General features: G+C 41.8%; 1 protein-coding gene across 14 annotated transcripts in view; it reads left to right on the top strand.

The window, feature by feature from the left end:
* Positions 1 to 21206, top strand: part of ptprfa (protein tyrosine phosphatase receptor type Fa) — a 319373-nt gene that overhangs the window by 83488 nt on the left and 214679 nt on the right. For all 14 annotated transcript variants that reach the window (XM_031877821.1, XM_031877819.1, XM_031877818.1 and 11 more), the window contains exons 3-4: positions 14324 to 14469; positions 20527 to 20668. In XM_031877821.1, the coding sequence (XP_031733681.1) occupies positions 14324 to 14469; positions 20527 to 20668 (288 nt within the window). The remainder of the gene's footprint in view (positions 1 to 14323; positions 14470 to 20526; positions 20669 to 21206) is intronic.

Here is a 21206-nt window from a genome sequence, read left to right as displayed (position 1 = left end):
TTTTTTAGCTGGGGTAAAGGAATACTTCACTCACAAAATGATCATTCATCCATTTATAATGTCTTCCACAACTCGCGCAGTATAATCCAAGTGTCATTTCTCCAGTCGTATGCTCACTACTTTGCAAACACACTCATCTTCGCTAAAATCCTACTTCTTCAAACACTTCGGACTTGCACGGACATGTAGCAAGCATGAGCCAGTTTATTCGGAAGTGTTTTAAATAGTAAAGTTTTTGTCCTTGACACTTGCACTACTGTCTGTTAAAAAAAAACATATCCTTATGCATTTGTTTTTTTTAACTGTATCAAACTAAGTGCTACACACCTACCAAGGAAAATAAGCCAACCAGAAAAACAAGCAATTTTTCTGGGATCCCGTCACTTGGGTCTAGACACAGTTAACAAGACGGTCCATCTGTTGTTATTGATTGAAGGATAAAAATAGGACCTCGGGCTGGAATTAAAACAGGGTTGCATCAACTCACTCACAGCAGGCTCCATAATGGCCCTTTCAATGGACAAACCATTTATCCTGTTGACTAGTGGATGCCTGGCCTAACTGAATGGCTGTTGGTTTAAATGAAGAACCAATGACTGTAGGGCAACAACCAACTTTTGAGTTTACAGACTACACTTTTCAAAAAGTATTCCCACAAATACATTGCCAGGTGACAAGAACTAAAAGTCTGAAATGTAAGCTGCTTGGCACATCTTCTAGTTGTCCCGCTGGATGTCTGACCTGTGAAAGCAGCGAGCTGGCTCTTCAGAGACGCTTTCTGCCTCCGTGCAGCCATGTATCAGACTTCTGCCGGCTCTCTCTGTTACACCACGGGAAGCAGGAATTTACCGGCGGTACACGGCTGACAGGTTCTGCTGACAGGCTCCGTCAGAGAGCAGCACTGGGGAACTGGCAGTGTTTTCTGTATGATAGGGCAGGAGAGCTGCTCAATGAGCAAACATTTCCTCTTCCCTGCATCCTCTGTACAGTGTGTTAACTCGATAGGCCATGTAAATATGCTATCTGTTTACATAGGAGAGTTTTAGTAGCTTATGTGATATCGCTTTAAGAAGACCCTTTTTTATTTAATGATAATCAGGGAACCTGGCACATAGGTCTATGCTCTTCTATCTTTTCACAGGGTTTTCTTATTTCTGTCAATGGCTTCCCTTAAAAGCCACTTTGCAGATCAACAACCTCAGTCTGGTCAATGATACACCTAAACGCTGGTGGCCACCTGCCATAAAATGGAAAGAAGAGCGACCTCAGTGCACTTGTCAGTACGTCACTCATCCCAGCGAGCTGATGGCAAGCCACTGGGTACAACCTGTGTAACGGCAGCCACGGAGAGTTTGCTGATCCAATGGGGGTCTTGGTGGTACTTGGTGGAATTAAAGCGTAGCCTCTATTATGGACCGTATTTCAATTTCATTAATATTTGGTCATTTACAATTCTTACCCAACAACCCATTTCAGTTCTAGACTGGATCTTGAAGAAGATTTTAACCAAAATGTAAGTCTCAAACCCAAATGGCAGAAAGTGTCCTATTTGGTAGTGCGACTAATGGGGAACTCTCTGTCACGGCTGGCAGGTCAATTGGGAACCCTGACAACCCCATATGTACTGATTCCAATTTTTATATTTTATTTTTTTAATTTCAGTATATTTTAACATTTGAAATAACCAAATGGCTTCCAAAAAGGCAAGCTAGAGGGTGCGAACGAAGGCATGGCAACAAAACCCTGAAATCAGGGCTGAGATGGATCTAGAAAAATAAATCTGTCCCTCCATCCCCACCTGGTTACATGCTCACAGGGATGCCACAAATGGCACAAAGTTTACAGTGCGTCCAGCCCCCTGATGGACAAGGTGGTAAATGTTGCCAATTGGGAACACGGTGGGTCCCGGGGAAAATTTCATCGATCCCGTTCGGGTTCCCGATTTTCTGTCCCCTTCTTTGGGCCCAGTAGGGAAAGGCATTTTCCCAAACCCATGATTGGGAGGGTATTCCAAATGTTCCGTTGTCCCAAAGGCATGGTATTTAGGGAAAGCAAAGAAAAGCAAACATCTTTTTCAGTTCCGTGTGGGAATGCAAAGTCAAATTTATTTGAAACAAAAACAAAGATATGTATTACAATTTAAAATCCAAACTTTCTGTCGTAAACAGCATCATAGTTTACAGACCCACTTCCTGCTTCGACCTTGACCTACTGTACTGTTGTTGTGTACGTACACAATTTCCCCTGCGTAGTGACTTTCACAGATTTTTTGTTATGTCCTCACTTTCAGTTTTTACCTGCCAATAAATGGTTTAGGTAATCTGGATAAACTGTAGGCCTGTTTACAACTTGTCTTATTATCTGACTTTGGTTTCTTTCCCTTTCAGATGTCAGCATGAACCCAGATCTCACTTGTTTACTGAGGACACCAGTTAAGTTATCATAACTGATAAGATAAACACAACATTTTTCTTCCGGAGAATATTATTTTGTTACCCAAAATGCTGCTGTAAGCATTTTGGATTTTGAGATAGCTCCGTGTTCACCACTGTTTGTATCAATCACTTCCTATCGAATTAAATCAGTCTTTCTTTTCTCTACTTCCATTGAAGCTGGTAACAAAGAGGCAATGCTACTTTCTGAATGAAGTGTATGGGCGCTTTCTATTCTGCCTGTATTAGCAATAATGACGACTGTTTTATTTCTGCTGGAGGCAAACTTCATGTTGCTCTGTACAGCTAAATAGATTCCCTTTCCCCATGTATGCCTGTCTTGTTATTGAAGAACTTTGCATGAGGAGCGGCCCACTCCTCAGGGGAAGGCTCGTAAGAGAACTGTGAAAGGCATTGCAGTGTTTCTACCTTGTGTGTCCAGAAGTACGGAGCCAGATTGTTTGCGTGTCACTTTGACTGATACGAGGTTGATTTGCATGGCTGCTCCCTCTCAACTCCACAGCCTAATGAGTCTCTGTGCGGAGAAGACACTTTGTGTGAAACTGTTGTCACTTGTCATTGTAAATTGCCTCCGAAACACAGCTTTATTCCGCCTCACACAACATTTGACTGCCTGGCCGCATGCCTAGACACCATTAAATTATTGAGCCCAAATGAGAAACAGGCCCGCAAGACAAGTATGCTGCCGTGGGTGACAATGAGACGTGAAACAATAGGCTGTAAATTCATGAGTTGAGGAATAGTTTTGTTGAAGAAAAGTTGTGACTTTGGAATAGCATTAAGGCCCGGACATTTTTGGGACGTCCTTTCCCTCGGTCATTTTTCATCTGCTAACCCTTCATCTTAGGTAGACTATGACCACTGACCTGTCACGTTCAACTTTATTGTGGCAAGACTAAAACACTAGTTTGTGCCATGAGTACAAGTTCAGAAATCAAAATGTGCAATGAGTGAGATCCCTTTCAATCTTTGCACAGAATAAATATAAGCAAATAGAAGGCATCAACCAATCACGATTTTTGGATCCAACATTTTCAAACCTTGACAAAGGCAACGCAGACGAGATCAACTCATTCTCTTCTTACCTTTCACAATAAAAGCCCTAAACATTTACACTGTGTAACTATTTACCAGAGGCAAATCACTCAAATCACGTAGCTGGTTCTCTGCCTGCACAAATATATTCAAACCTTTTATTGAAAAAGTCTTTTAACTGTTGCAAATTCACATCGATGCCAGTATGAATAGGTTTTATGCAGATATTTGCGAATATTTTGGTTTTGTTAATTTGTCCCAGGCCTGGTTTGTAAATGCCTTAAATGCTGCTTTTTAAACCCGGCAGCTATTCAGTTCTGGGGAAAAACACGAGATACTTTTATCAACAAGCTGGTGAATGGCAAAATTTAGATATGAATGAAAACCAGATTTTGTCTTTTTAGCAGCTTCAGTCCAAAAATCACAACGCCAAACTTCATATTCATGGGAAGTGAGAAAGCCACCATGAAGTGACAAGGTTTCTCTGCGACTGGCACGCAGAGTGACAAGCAGCAGGACGAGGCAGTTAGTGTAGCGTGTAAGCAGCATAAAGTGCTGGATTCCCTGGCTCGGTGTCAGAGTGGAGGGGGCTGTGCTGCCACGGGCCTCTGCAGCATGTGTTGAAAAGCAGCATCTCCTGTTTACTGTGGCATCATTTTACTGGAGTAATTGAATGGAAAATACACTCTGAGCTAAACCACCCGTGAATGGATGAGCTCATAACCAATACACTATTCTTTATTCCACCAATTATTCAGTAGCCCGGAGGATGTTGGATATTCAAGGCTGGTCTGAGAGACGCATTGTAAGCTGGTGGGATTCCATGGTGCACATACATGTAACCTGGCTACCAGGCTTAGGGAAGCACAGTCTGCTTGTTCCACACATACAGTAGATGAGATTCATGAGTTGGATTTTTTTGAAGAAAAGTAGAGGAAAGTCAAAATTGTGAAATTGTAACTGAATAGGTCTCAATTATGGGATGTCATACTTTTTAGCTCCTGCAGTTAAATCCTCTAATGATGTTTTATTACTGTCACTTGGTTTTAAAACCAATGGGAATGTTTAATCACACAGGAAACAAACACTGCTCTCAGCTGGCTCTCCCACACCTTCTCATCCCATCCTCATGCAACTGTCTGTATGATATCTTACCAAAAGTCGCTCTTCATTTTTTGTGCGTTTTTCTACACAAGCCAGCAACGTGTCAAAATCCGCTCTTTGCGTGCATACGGTCTTTTCATAATAAACTGCTATCGTCACAGGGAACTACTTTAGGCAACAAAATGAATCTGTTAGGTTTAGGAATAGATCGTGAAATACTTAGTTAGGTTTTGGAAAAGATCTTTGTTTGGGTTAAAATAACTGTGGATCTGCTATTACTGTGCCGTTAAGTACGCAGGTTACGTGACAAAAACATCGGTGTTGACTTCTCACTTCACATGGGGAACGAACAGCGGTCTCCTGGCTGGAAGATGAACGTTGTTGGAACAATCCACCTCCTGCGAATGCTGGATGAGACCAGCCGGCATACTGACACTCGATCAGGACCCTTGGCGTCACTTTCTAACACACTGGATAGCCAGGTGTGTCAAGAAAAAGAAATGACAGTTTAGACAACAAAATCACTGAGTTTGGTTTAGGAAAAACATCATGGTTAACGTCAAAATAACTACCACACGAACATCAGTCTCCTGGCTGAAAGTCCTGTGTTTGTTTGACCCACCTGCCCTGTGTGGGTCTCTTCTGTCTTTGTACCATGTAATCACACTCCCAGAGCATTTCATCTTGACGTCCTTCTAATTATCAAAGACATTATTTGGGTGCATCAATTATGGCCAGAACTGGAAAACAAACTGGTAGACACGACGCCTTGTGGCGTCATTGTTGACATATTGGTGCAACATGTAATTTTAGACTATTGTGTATATTAAGAGCTGGCAGGCTCCACTATGACCGCTCAATCTTGTAACCCTAGACTATGGTGGCCCTGGAAGCTCAATGCAAGTGTAACTGACGAGGCAATGATGAAAACAACTGCATCAATTTGACTGTGCATGGGCATATAGTAGAAAACATGCTGCAAAGTAAGAAACTACAATCAAATACAGAAATGCTGCAAGCTTTCCAAAGGAGCGATGGACTCACACAGCTCGGCCCCGGGACACACTCTTTGTTACCATGGTGACTCCTGAAGTTACTGAAGTTGGAAGATGTTTTTATTCTTTTATTATAACATTCTGATTGCCTGATTCGGTTCTTATTGCAGATATTTGCTGATAAACCAGCATTAGGCTGTTTGTTGATTATAGTTTACCAATTCAAGTAATAATGCATAATATCTGAAGCATGCAACCAAAATATTTCAATAAATAAAACAAACTACATTGTTAGATTATTTTCATAAAGTGGTTGTTGGACCTAATTTTCACTGTGTTCTGTGTGAATGTATTTGGTTGTATTTGCTGTAATAGCGCTATAAATACATGATCTAGAATGAGTTTAAAGGAATGTAAGAGCCCAGTTTGTCCTCATTAATAATGGAAATGCCAGACCACTCCATGTAATGATTTCCTGCTTCAAATTGCCTTTTAATTGTGTTTCTGAATGCGGAATATAAGTTCTAGTCCAGTTTTCATCTGAAGCTTCGCTGCTGCTGGCCTTCAGCATATGACTGAAGTCCTTTTATGGGACTTTTGCTCTGTAATGGGCAGAGAGTAATGTCTTGGAGATGGTGCTGTTAGAGTTAGCGGAGGCATGGCAGGGGGAAATGTCTAAGACAGCCAAGGAAGATAGGCCTTCTGAAAAGGAAAAAAAAAAGGTAGAACATGTGACAAGTTTCCCTGCAGGCAAAATGAACCAGGGTCATTATCGCCTGACTCAGAAGAGAAGGTGACTTTAGTAATACCAATACCTTTACGTTGGTACCGTTCTGCTGCTGACATCAGAGACATTCTGTCAGTAGCATGCAAAATGACAGAATAATATAATTTCCACTCTGTCTTATCAACTTAACAAACAATTATCAGTCAGCTTCAAATAACTATCACTGCCTCCAACTATCCTCCCTAATGTGCTTTGAAGAGAAGATGTGTAAGTGCCTCATTGTTTAAATGGTCTGAGTTCACCCTCACAACCGCCAGGCTTAAGTTAGGACTTTGGACAAGACTTGAGACTTGATATGAACATGTCTCCATTGAGATGAAACATGATTCAGACATGTTTTTTTAATTGTCTTGACACATGACTTGGGCTTATCTCAACTGACTTGGTATCGACCAAAAACACGAAGATAGTATTGGAAAACAGGAGCTCAGGCTGGGCCAGTCAATGAAGTCTAACTACTGATCCAACACATAGTCTATTCTGTTATTTTGCTTCTGTTGGAGTCCCAATAAATGTTTGAAGAAATCACTGGACGTTCGATGCAATAGAGTGTTTTCTTTGATTAGAGGTAATCCCGAGCAGACCTCGGAGTCCAACTTACTACCCTGCTCTGAACACAGCTTTATATAGTTCTTTCAACTTAGGCCAATGCTCCGCCCTTATTTTAAACTCCTCCTTTGTTGCCCTGGAAATAAAGGTGTAATATTTGTATGGTCCACCCAAGTTTTACTTTTCTAATGGTGTCTGGGGAAGTCCCAAACCTTCCTGCTCAGGCATGTTCAGGCATGTCCGGGGAAGTTTTCCTGACACCAGTATCTTCAGGGGTTTTGTTGTGGCAAAATGATGAGAACAGACGTTGAATTGGAGTTGCAACCCAGCGGGAAGTGTTTCAATGAGCACACGGCAACATTCAACAAAATCCAAAGTATTAGTTATTGCGTTCTTACACTTATAGTCTAACTTCAGCTCTCTTATGTCACCTTCCACCAATCAAACCAGTCGGTTGAACCACAACCAAAGCACATCTTGCTCTCCAAATAAGGCATGTTCTTTTTGTCCACGTCTGAATCAGATATCAGACCAATTTGACAGAACATTTGGTGCGCGTACGGGAAGTGTTTATCGTAGACGCCCAGGTTTTCTGACGCTGTTGTTCTGGGAGCTACTGATGTTCTTATTTCAAGGAACTATCTGTTATAAAACCAACTGCGTTGTTTTCAGCATGGTTATGTTGTTTGTCTTCAACAGTTTCCAAAGTGTATTTAAAAAAAACTTGAATTAATTCCAAGTTATACATTGAGTCAAACAGGTTATATGTTAAATCACTTAAATCATTCTATATTAACAACAGTGCTGATTTCATAGATGTGTGCTTTTAAAACATTGAATATATTTGATAGTGATGACTTACTGTAACAAATCAAACTCCAACGATAGCAGCCCTGGAACAAGACAATTAGACCTTGGATAGAGGGTGTGCATGGTTTCTGTGAGTAAAGCCACATTAAGTTTAAAGGTGCTCAATACCAAATTCACATCTATTGCCTCCACGCTTCTCTCAACATGAGCTGACGGCAGCAAGTTTTTTGCATGACTGAACTCAAAGAGCGTTGAACGTGCTCATGTTTCTGGTGAACGGTGAGTTGAATATACCCATTTGCAACTAATGATCGTGAACATGCACTGTGTGGGCAGCATTGCAAAGGATTGGAGACATCAGCCACCGTCTAGTACATCCCACAGATAGTGTTTTCTACACTTGTATCACGTGCACATGCTTGGTTTTTATGTGCGCAAGTTTTGACACTAGTTTCCATATTCATAGTCACAACAATTACAACAAAGTAAAAGCTAAATGAGAATATGAGACATAAAGTAGTGCAAGTTAAAATATAGGGATGAAATACAAACATAAGTGACATATAAAATGAAGTAATGTTAATTTGTGTTTCAAATGGATAAACTGCATGTTGACAGGAATGTAGTAATATACACAGAGGTATAAACAGTTTGTAAAACAGTAAGTGAAGTATATAGAGATAAAGTGTCATAGTGATGAGGTCAGGAGCTCTTAGAACTTGCGGTTTGAAGCCGTCTTTGAGCCTGGTGGTCCTGGAGCGAATGCTGAAAATAAGACTACTTAAACGTCATAGCATCCGACCAGTTTAAAATGAAAACAAACGAAAGAAATGAACGTCAACTACGACATTTTTCAGGACTGAGTGAATTTAGTTTAACATTTTTAACTTTAAATTTGAACTGTTTCATTTGAATCTGTGTGAACGGAACTTTGAGCTAACTCTTGGGAAGTGTGAACTGCCTGCAGCTCCCATCTAACAGTGCTAACAGCGTTAACAATGCTAACAGCGCCAACAGTGCTGACAGAGCTAACAGTGCTAACAGCGCTGACAGAGCTAACAGTGTTTACCTGAGGGGGAACTGGAGGGTGGGCGCTACGCTTATCAGCTGTAACCGCCGTATGAGAGCAGTGCAGAACGCTGGCCGTTAGCTAGCCAGTGGAGCTTGTTACATGCACCAACATGCATGCACGGCCAGCCCGGCTACGTCAACAAAGCACAGAGAAGCTCAGATTACAACACACACAGAGGGAGAGTGACTTCATTCTCTGCTCAGGTAGACACTACTCTACTATATCTTTATATTGATAATAGTTCATTGCTAATATATGATTGCCCAGACTATCATGCAAAAAACCTCACTTGGCAGTGTAATGCCCTTATAAATAGTCATATAACCATATTTCCAATTCATATGTATTATATTAATCTAATATTTGTCCTTAATGAATCCAATCATTCACAAAAAAGGCATTTCCCTTTTTTCTATGAAAAGAAACCCTTCCACCTGGAACATTTAGACACATCATAATTCCCATAAGAGCCAGACTGTCTCCTGTGGGCTGCTTCTTCTCTCTGCCTCCCTCCTGACAAAACAACCAGCCATGCATGTCCTCTGTGAGAATGTCTTAATGCAAAGATCAGTCCCTAAACGAGCAGGGAGTGGTTGGCATTTAGCACACAAACTAAGCCTATTATAGTCATACTGTATCTATGGCTGTGCTAGGACTCTCTGCCACCTGCAGGGGTACTGGATCATCTTGGTTGTGTGTCACTCTAATCTCCTCCAGAGGATGTGACATACTGGCTGTCCAAGCATTAAGAGTTACATGGTGGATGAGATTTTCAGCAGCTCTTACCTTTGCTTCTGACCAATTAGATCTCCAGTCAAAAGGAACATTTCAACCCTTTGGTAGACTTTTACTTGTCCACTACATAAAGTACCAAATGTATCCTAGTAGATCATTGGCTCCACAAGCCGATGCTAACACCTAAGTGTAGGCTACACTATGGTGAACTATGTAAAAAGGTAGATAGTTTGGTCTGATTAGAGGGCGTTAACAGTCTTTTATTTCATGACATAAATAAGTCCCATTAGGTCCACTCTATGTCAGAATTATCTTTGAGGATTACGGCTGATATCTCTGTTAACCTGAGAAATATCGGATGTCCGGAGTATAAACTGCTTTACTCCCAAGGTAACTCCAGAAGCTCCCAAAGCCAAGTCACCTGATCAAAAACGTGCCAAACACAGGCCTCATAAGGTTTGTTGTTAGTAGGATGAATGTTGAAATGTCTGAAGAAGCCATTGTGAGGTCGTGATAAATGTGAGGGACTGTCCAGCCTGTTCTCATTCCCAGGACGTCAAATACTGATGCTTTGCCACGCCCCTCGCTGTCTGATACCGGCGTAACACCCTTTAGTGTTTGTATGACACGAGCTGTCAAGTAACTTAATGTAAACCCATCTGCGTTACTATTAGACGCCCAGAGAAGATGCTTCAGGAGTGTGATGATGTAATATAAAGACTGAAAAAACCCACACAGGCCGGGATGTAGTGTGGATATGGATAATAGTGTCTCCATAATAGTGTGTCTCTACACTTGTTTGAAAGATTCTTTAAGTTCTACTTTTTTCCTCATTTTTTCTCCTCATAAACACCCATCCTTGGATTATATTTGAGAGGTCTAACAGACTCATTTCTAAGGAAACAAGCATCACAGGGTCAGAGGAGGATGCCAGTGAGAGACAACTCACAGCTGCCGGTGAAGTGAGGCGAGGGACCCAGCGTGTTCTACATTTAGAGTGTCAGGCCTCAGGGTCAGCCAACAGCCTCCATGGGAAATAAATAGCTTAATAATGGTACGATCCACTCGCCTCTCCTCCGCCCACATCCTCTGCCTTCTTGAAACCTCTGATGAAATCCTCGGCGCCGGCCCGACTCTGACGAGCACAGCGCTGTAAAGGGCGGTATTTCCCTGCCGTACGTTGACCGTGGACCCCGGCGGTAACCTGTTGTGCAACTTGCAGGTTTGGATTTCCATGGAAATGTGCCTGGGGAGCAGTTCTTGGCTCTAACTGAACAAATGGGTTTTAAATCGCATTGAACTTTGAAGAGCACACTTATCAGTTGCCAAAAGTTTGCTGTGAAAACGTCTGGCCGTGCCTTGCAGAATGCTCTTCATCATGACTCCCTGCTGAGGGACAATGGAACCAAACCCTCGCCTGGAACATTCATGTTGTCCTTTGCAGTCCGTCATTTTGTAAAATGTTGGGCGCCACAATGCTGTGGATGTGGATTACTGATCGATGGTACGGACTTCTCAGCTGCTGCTGTTTCACTAGTCGACAAACACACAGCTCTGACTCATACAAGAAGAGCAGCACAGTGCACACATCACCTTATTGTTATAAGTGTGTTGTACACGTGAATGGCTCTTCAAGTCAGTATGTCGATTTGAGAGGACTGTCCTGAAATACGTACTAGAATATATATGATTCAAGCTGTTGGCAGTGCATTTAGGAACAATCTGTTCTGTCCTTCCAGATCAAATATTTTTTTCTTTGCCCGGTAGTCTGGATTTCTAATACAAACTAAACCATAACCTAGAGCTTTAAGTGGCATAAAAACATCCATAAGATCATGATTGACGCTTTGTCACTACTGCTTTTAACAACTGCATGTTAGTTTCAGTTTTTCATGTATACTAAGAAGTAGCAGCACAACAGTTCATAAAACTCATGGTTTGGATCGTATCACAGATCGAGGCTACGGATCGGATTCACAGCTCGGATCAGCACAAAGAAAAAAGGGAGCAAATACAGAGTAACTTTTAGAGATCCCTGAGCCTGAATGCATCATAATGTAACAGAACGGAGCCTTCGTTCATTGGCCGTTAGCGGTGCCGTTACATAGACTGTATATAAGAGAGCGTTACTAGCTCTTCTGCTGTTAGTTTAAACACAGAGTGGTTGTTTACAATGTAACAGTATCAGATCGCCGAATAGAAAAGCATGAATGATATCCTGATTGCATATTTTACTGAATATGGCGGATAGCGATCACCAGTAAAACTTTATTTCACACTGTGATGGTTAACGTCCGAATGCGTGCCGAACCGTGAGGGGGGGTCCGTACGGATCATGGAGCGACAGTGGTCCGTTACACCACTAGAAGGAAGCCTTTTCTAACACCCTCACCAGGAACTACAGATGAAAGATAGCCTTTTGGCTAATTCTGTCATTTTCCTACCATGTGTGTTAATTCAATGCACCGTGCCTTCTCAAATAAACTAAACCAAAGTTTGCAGGAACCATTTTCGATAATGTTTTGGAGTCCGTTGACTGTGAACGTTCTGCAGATCCATTTTGTGCTGGTTGTGAACAGTTTGCAGTTGCATTAAATAGGAATACCTCCTCTTTGTGTTGATGAAAACTTAATCTGTTGCCTGGCTGAAGGCCACCTAAGCAGCGTTCAAGAAGGAGGGGCACATTTTTGGAGGCTACCTTTCAGCCAGAAGCCTCTGAGTGGGAAGGAGCCATGCACCACAAACCACATGAGTAGAAGACATGCTTTTCAACATCCCAGCAGAGAAACAACTCTTATTGGAGAAGAAGTGCTGACAGAAGACAGACAGAGGACAAACATAGGACAGCATCGAGGCAGGGGGGAACAGCTGGATGACAATACTTGATGCCTTTGACCACCACACTTCAAGTATCCTCCACCAGTCTCAGGCATTCTGACTCCTTCTCTGGACACAGTGTTTCATTAACCAGCCCACGTTTAATGCTGTCTGGGATTTGTGAGTGTTACAGGACCGGATGTCCCTCCCAGACTTCAACAATGAGACACCAGCAGTATAAATAACACCACAAATGACTGGCTTGTTCCATCAGAACAATGATCTTTAGAGCAGTAATAGGTGTCAGGAATGAATTTGACTCGATGGTTTTGAGGATCTTTCATTGGTGTTATCAACATTTCCACAAATCAATGTCAAGCAATCTGACCTAATAGGATGTATTTACTCAAAGTCAAAGAGGAGTTACGTTTTTCATATTTGTTAATTGTGTACAAATAGGGGATGTTTGTTCAAGGTTTGCGAATTGTGTCGTATTGTTGTACGATGCACATCTGGAGACTTGGCAACATTGATAAGAGCACAAACCCTATTATTTGGAAGAGAAAACTAAGTAGATAGATAAATCATAACACGAGGTATCTGTTGTGTGTACAGACTGATGTCAATTTGACCTACTGTACTTGTACTAGTTGGGTGCTGAGGGATTAGTTTTGTGCTCCCAGATCTCTGCCATTAACTTAGTGAGTACAAAGTTCTTAAACCTAATAGAAATGATGACCAGAACTTTTGAAACAAGAACCAATTGGTGATTGAACAGCAATGATCCTTTAAGGTAGGCCTATACTGAAGATGAAGTATCATATTTTTACATAAAACACATAGTTGTTGTTTGGGATGTTCCAGAATCAGAATCTCGGGAAAACACAAAAATTGCAATGGAAATAGATATTTCTTCTAATCGAAGTTGCCTGTTATTAGTTAAAGCTTAGAACCTGTAGCTTTTAGCTATATGTATTAATCCCCCCCCCCTCCCCCATTGAAAAAAACCTGTCTTTTCATTTACTACACGTTTTTGTATTCTGTTGTCCCCCATAGAGTCAGTCAGTGACGCTTCCAGGCTCTACACTTTTGCATCACCATCTTCTGCAGTCGGCAGGAATGTGCATTGCATCAAATGGTGACCTGATTATCGAAATGATAGTAACATTTAATATACTGTATGCAAGACCACGACATGAAGCCCATATATGATTAACATGTTGAAGTGCCTTAAACCTGCACCCTCTCCAAAGGCCAGCAGGGGAAGGTCGATGAGAAAGTCCAAGTCTGAGAAAATGACTTCTCTCTTGATTTATTACCTCAGTAAACATTGTAAACATGAGTTTATGGTCTCAGTCTCTAGTTTCAAGTCTTCTTCAATACAGCATGATGTTCATTTAGTACATTATGGTCCATTTAGAGTCAAACAGACCATAAAGCAGGGGATGCTTTAGGGCGGGGCTACACAGTGATTGACACGTGGCTACTGCTACCAGAGCTGTACACTGTGTCTCTAGGTCATTCCTCTGCAGTACAAATATGGTCCCTTCCGTTCACTGGCTCCAAAACGCCAAGATTGCTCCGGCCAAAATCCAAGATGGCGACGGGCAAAATGTCGAACTCGAAGTTTCAAAACAACAGTCCACAAACCAATTGGTGACGTCACGATGACTATGTCCACTTCTTATATAAAGTGTTGTCCACGCACAACACTTTATGTCCCACTTTAATCTTGGTGATGTACAGTATAGTTTCAGTTGACACCTTCAGTCAGTGTATGTTGAAGTGTATGTTCTTTTTTTCACAGACGTGAGGCATCTTTTGAAAGAGCATATTGTTATTGCCAGACCCACAGCAGATGTAAAAAAACAACCTGTAACTTGCCTGGAGCTGCTTCTCTGTCAGGCCTCTCCATCTGACCAGATCTCTTCCTCTCTTTCTTCCTCTCGCTGTCTCTCTCCCTCAGGCATGCCCGGCTTCATCAAGTCCCCCGATGATCAGACGGGGATTTCGGGAGGAGTGGCATCGTTCGTGTGCCAGGCGGTGGGTGAGCCCAAACCTCGCATCACCTGGATGAAGAAGGGGAAGAAAGTCAGCTCTCAGCGCTTCGAGGTACGACCTCGGGAGCAGGCCTTCAAAGCTCCCTCTCGGATGTGTGCAGAACCACCCTGTCTCACAACATTGCGGCTCATTAGCTCTCTGCTGTATGTGCGTCTAAGACAAAGACAGACAGAGTAGAATAGGTTGTGTGCTCTCATTTTCTACTCAGTATGTCAACATATCTACTCAGGTGGATGTGTGTGTAGCAGCAGTGAGGATGAGCTGTAGGCCGGGGCTGTATTTACTAGTTGCCACCATGCACTGAAAGCTATTTAGTGCCTGTTTGAAGACCACTGAATGCAAATCAAGTCTAGTCACAACATTCAAATTAGAATACCTGAGGCTCAGCATCACAGTGAGCATGATAGTTCAGTGTCTGCAGGTTAAACAGTGGCACTGACAGGTTGGAGGGCAGAAGTGTAATCAGCCACTGTAGAAGCCAGCAGCTGATAGGCTGTCAAGTCTATTCAGTGTGTGTGTGTGATAGCAAGTTTATTTAAGGAGGACCATGACACCTCTTACCTCAGACCAAAGTTCCAACGGTAATCATAGATTTTGTTAGATCTGTAAATTATTAAATTACAAATTTGCTAAACTAGCCACAGAGCGGCTAATTGAAGCTAAAAGCAGTTTTTGCAATATAAAAGTAGAGAGAACTCAGAAATGTCTGTTGTGCAGAATAACAAAGTTACTATTCCATAAATCATAAATGCTGGAATCCAACATGTTTTCAAGTTGCCACAAGTGTTCCCAATATGGAGACTCCACGTGTTATATTCTTTGAACTATATACATGTTTACAGCCTCTTGTCCTCTCCTCAATGCATCGTAGCAGCCTGGAGTACAGTCAAAGTGTCACCGATTTTCTGTCTCAGATGAGTCAATCATGGCTTCATAGTTGCGTTGAGGAGCTCAGAATTTAATGTTTTTTACAGAATCTGGTTAAAGCAAACGTTTTTTTAAAAAGATTTTAAATGAGACACATAGAATAAAATGTTATTGGTGAAATATCACAATTTTAAGCATAGTTTGGGTTGCTTTCCGTCACACATGATGTGTTCAAGGACCGTCGGAAAGATGAAACGGTGACGATAATGACAGTTTTTACAGCTTCTGGCTGTGATAAACAGTGTCGTTTTGGCTTTTCCATCACGCCGGCGGGATTTGGTGTTCAGAGGGTTAAGCAAGTTTTACTTTTCAGAATAGGGACGACGGAGTCTGCAGGTACCAACACACATGCGTCGGCATTGTATTTCTCCACCAAAAGCTTTGTCATTAATTTACATTTTTAAGTTTTTAACGCAGTTTTTAATCCACAATTCTACGCTACACGTTGCGATCCTGATTGTTTTACTTATAGTCTTTAACAAGCTAAACAATTTTAGTTATCAGATGTCTGTTAGCTTGACGTGGACTGTCCTGACTGCTGCTAGCCTGAGTTACTATTGTTTTTAGCCCGGTGGCTAGGCTAGCCAGTTGATAGCTTTTAGCACTTATTCTACAGGTACTTCTTCTACTTATTTTAAGCCCAACCATGATGTTTTTCCTCAACCTTACTGATTGTTTTGTGGCCTAAACATTTTTGTTTGAATTCACATCGTTAACCACGTGTTTACTGGGACCGCAGTGGAGCGTCATAGTTTGACCCGCTGGGCTATCCAGTGTGTGAGAAACTGTTGCCAAGGGTCCTGACAATAACACATGTCAAAATGGATATCCAATTTAAAAGCCACTGTCCATTCTCTGACCATAGAGAGTCTGGTCCTGGAAAGATCAACCTTTAAGCACAGTGTGAACGTAGTTATTTACTGTTTCACAATATTTCAACAGCAGACTAGAATGGTATTTTTCTGTAATCAGCTGCCTGATGTGGTTTGACAAAAAAATGTGATGAATTGTCATTTCTATATAATACATATGTATTGGTCCAGACCTTCTCAGTCTCTTTCCAAAAGCTCGTGCACATTAGAATATGCAGAAGCTTACCAGAATCTAGACATTTCCCGCACGCAGCCGCACACAGTAACTGTTGTTTAACAGGACTGTGTGCGCCTTCCTGCAGGTCTCCGGAGCAGCAGGAAGGCTCATTAGCTGCCAGCCAACCCAAATGACTTCAAGTGAAGAGACTCGACATGAGTCCTGCGTAGACGGAGACACTTGGTTCATGTCATGAGTAATAGGAATTATCTTCCACCTGTCTGCTCAGCATTACTCAAACTGACGGCTACCTTGTATGTGTGTGCATGGAGACAGTCCAGCTCTCCACCCATTATTCAATGAGATTCAGTAAAATCAAGCTTTCTTTGATTGATCAAATCGAAAAAGTATCTTAAATCAAGGCCAATCAGTGGTCAAAGACAAATATGACTTAAAGCAAACCCTTTAAACTATCTATGTCCATCCAAAAACAACAAGCTATAATGCTTTTAGAACTCAGGAAACAACCTTGATGTTCCCAGAAGGACACATTTACTGATCTTGGTCTTGCTAGACATTTCTTAATTGCGTCCAACTTCAATTGATTTGCCTTTGACTAAAGAAACCATGTATTGTGTTGCAGCAGGACAAAGTTCCTCATATGCCTATGCATAACTTAGTCTCATTCACGGTTGAAGAATTTTTACATATGAATGAACATATGTTTTCCTGATAAAGTTGAATGACTGTTGATCAATCATAATTTTAGGAATTAGATGTGCGGCCAGTTGATTGGATATCTATTATACCAGTTATCTGGATAAGGACATCTGATCATGGGTCGTTACCTGATATTAATAAGCATTCTCTTTTTCTCAGTTCTGTGTTTAGATCCCCATATGAACATAAGGTTGAGCTGTTGGACTAAAATGCTGCTTCCCAAGTCCAGGGAAGCAGTGTCCCTTTTTGTCCAGCGCGTCAAACTATGACACTCCCTTTGTAGTAAAGAAATGGTTAAGAATGCTTATGAATTCAAACAAACACACTTGCTGAGGTACAGACAAAAATAAACCACTTCGGTTTAGGAAAAACATCATGGGTGGTCTTAAAATAAGTAGGTAAGCTAAGTAAAACGTAAACGTAACAGAGGTACGGAAAACATGTCACTTCAAATGAACTCAACACTTTGGGACACAAACACCGGTCTCCTGGTTGAAAGTCATGTGTTGGTTTGACCCATCAACCTCCAGTACCTCCCACCCCGAGTGTCACCACAGTCCTGTTATGCAAAGCGTCTTACTTCCGGTATGCAGAAGTTTAAACCTTGCTGGTATGAAAAGGCTATTTTCCATGTCGGAGCTCCTTTACGATGGCTCGTGTCCTGTTTCTCCTTTAGGTTGAGTGCATGGGTGGCCGAGCTCGGTCTACAAACGGATTTCCATCAAATGTGAATTATTTGTTCCATCATAGCCCATTTATGTTTAACACTAATTAAAGTTCACCAGTGAATTTCACCAGGAAACGCAGTTAGCGCATGGCGAAAAGTTAAAAAAATAAAGTAAAAATAAATAAATACATTTTTAATTTCCGGCGAATAAGACAGGTGACATTGCGGCGTGATGGCCTATCAGCGTTGAGTTGCTCCCCCTGTCATCACTGACTTCCTGCCGTTGTTGAATCAGGAAATAAATCCTGTAGCCGTCTGTGTTCACCCAGAGCTCTACGATACCTCATATCAATAGAGACCGGACCAAACTAAGTGTATACATGTGAGTGTAAACCATATGGTACAAACAATGAATAGACGCTGCCGTATTTACGTCTACATGACGTTATGGAGTGTTGGTGGAGCTGCTACAATGTTAGCTTAGCATAGCACCGATCAGTCCGCTCCATTGAGAAAACAAGAATTTTAAAAGTGATTTGTTTGTCGTCTTGCAGAGAGAACTAACAAAACATGAATTCAGACCTTTTACAAATCGGCATCATTACGTAGTTATTTCGGAGTCCGTTTTTGTCGGTTTATTGCTGTTAAATCACAGCCAGATCAGTTTATTTAGTGTTCATACAGCTGTAGTAAACAGCGACCTGTGGCTCGCTAGACACAGTGAACACAGCTCGATAAAATCCACGGAGCTCCTCTGAACCAGACATGACGCGTTTAGTTTCCCGGGATATCTGTGACTTCCACAACACGTACTAAGCAGAAATAGAGGTTCTAACTTTCAAGCAGCCGTTAGACACAGAAGCACAAATGGATGAACCAATCACAGAAGTAATTGGCATTTTCAGGCAATTCAGTGTGCTTTCCATAAATGAAAACAAAAATAAGATCCATATATAGAAAATGATTAAAGGATAGCACACAGTACATAAAATAGTAACTAAACCGATAGTAATATTTTTAAAAGGTCAGCCTAATAAAGGAAAATACAACCTGCATAAACTAGAATAAAGACATTGTAAAAACATAGAAGCTCAATCATAGGCACATGAAGAGAGAAATGTTTTTAGCCTGAATTTAGAAATTGCCACATTTGGTTCACATCCAAGTTCTTTTGTCAGTTTGCTCTCAAACTCAGAGAGCAAGAGAGAGACGTGTTTGAAAAACACTGAAGTAAAGGTGAGCCTAAATAGTCGACTATTGAACGGTTGGCTCTAAAGAGCCTATTTGACTGCTCTCTCTCTCTCTATGTATATATGTGTGTATATGTGTATATGTATATATATGTATGTAGATGTAGATTCTGGTTGCCTTTTAAAAATAATAAGTACAGATATTTGTGTTATTTGTATTCTAATATACACTTTCACGTTACACAAGTAAAGAAATAGCATACTTTCTTATTTTATAGTTGTCATGCATAAATCGATGGCCTTGCTAGGGATAAGAATAATGGCCAAATCGCACCATTTAAAAGAAAAGTTCTGGGGGTCATTCCTCCCAGAACCCCCAAGGTGACTAGTGCCAACCTGGATACAAGTAGAACGTTGTTCTCCCAGCAACACCTATGGAAGTGTTCCTCAAACTGATGGCGTGCCTGTGTGTGGGGCCGGTTGACCCCCTACCAAGGCAGGAAGAGAGTGCAGCTCTTCAACTCCTTCATTAGAGCAAAAATGTGATTCTTGCCAGTTGGCTTGTTGGGTCACACACACCGCAGTGGGGCGGAAGTGTAAGGCCCAGTGCCTTGACCTCTGAGTCTTTACCCCCCCCAACATTCCTAAAGCCCCCTCACATACCTGTTGTCCACTCAAGCTCATCACTGTTTACATCCTCCTTCGGTGGCTCCCAGGTCCTGAGGTTATGCTAATTTGGGTTCATTACAACTTGGGTCATTTTCTTGGTTTGGTTCATCATTCCTCTACATTGTACTCATTAAGATAGCTGAAATCTGATAATGCACTAACATCGCTAGAAAGAACATCGGAAGAAACTGGCAGTCCAAATCAATTACTCTACTGTATGTGTACACGGTGATCGATGAGATCAATGCATTGGTTTTACAATTATTGAATGATATGGCAGCATTATTGCACAAAAGCTCTTCATGGATGGCACTATGTAGAACCCTTCACGGACTAATGAGTATGGCACGCGCCGTTTCACTGAACATGTTTCTTGAGTATGGTCCGAAGTAAAACCTTGAAATTCTTGAGTCCTTGAGTCATTCTGATGAGCTGGTGACGTTTAAAACACAGATGTGAGATTGATATTCATCTTCCAATCTCACTCTCAACAGTATTTATGTTGAACTGTTCCTTTAAAACACTTTTGCCTACTTACCTTTACAGCAGTATGGCAACATAATAATGCAATGAATCATTAAAAATCTTTAGCTAGAAATTCATAACAAAGGTCTAACAATCAAAAGTAGTCCCGTCTGATTTCATTTTGGCGGATGGCACTCGTAGGCTGTTAAAGTGTTGAATCAGGAAACAATTGACTTACTCTGAATTATAGACTTTTTAAATATCTATCTGAATAACTTCCTTGGAACTCCTCTGTTCTTTGAGCAAATGGGAAAGCTTCCTCGTGCGTGGAACACCAGGGTGTTCTGTGGGTGTGCCACAGAGAACAGCTCAGCAGGCATGAGTTTGAATAGAAATGTCACAGGTGATTACTGTAATCCTCCTCTGCTGTCGTCCGGCCAGGTGATTGAGTTCGATGACGGCTCGGGCTCGGTGCTGCGTATCCAGCCTTTGAGGACCCACCGCGACGAAGCCATCTACGAATGCACAGCCAGCAACGGCGTGGGAGAGATCAACACCAGCGCCAAGCTCACTGTGTTGGAGGGTAAGACCTGTCTCACTAATGTCCCACATGGGCCACTGTCCTCGGCCTGTCCTCACCTCCCTGATGGCTGAAGGGCTTTTCTTCTTCTTGTGACCCCGTGTTGCCCTCACATTAGAGCTGGTCCTCATGTGCATGTACAACACATTGAGCACTCTTATTGATTCATTCCCACATGCCTGTTTGTTTTCAGTTTGAACCATTTAGGTCAACTCAATTCAGTTAGAGGGGATCAGTGATGAGCACTGAGTCGCCGTACATTAAAGGCACATGGTTTGATAACTGGTGTGGGTGAGTGCTAGTGAGGGCTGGGGCCTGTTGCCACCACAAAAACCTGTCCACGGGCCCCTGGAGCCACTAGTACAGTGCCAATATTAGGAGGAGGGACTGCAGTATTTGGAATTGTACTGTATGGTAAAACTGAGTCTCTTCATAAAGAATCACACAAAAGCACCGCTTTGAATCCTGACCTTAGCTGATGCATTGCTGTCCCAGTAGGTCTGAAGCAAGTGGCATCTTTGGAAGCACTGATTCTAATAGA

The sequence above is a fragment of the Anarrhichthys ocellatus genome, unplaced genomic scaffold (assembly GCF_004355925.1).
Source record: "Anarrhichthys ocellatus isolate YVR2014 unplaced genomic scaffold, GSC_Weel_1.0 scaffold150, whole genome shotgun sequence".
In the NCBI taxonomy this organism is placed as follows: Eukaryota; Metazoa; Chordata; class Actinopteri; order Perciformes; family Anarhichadidae; genus Anarrhichthys; species Anarrhichthys ocellatus.
Note: the sequence above shows the minus strand (reverse complement) of the source record. Positions and strands in the feature narration are given on the sequence as shown.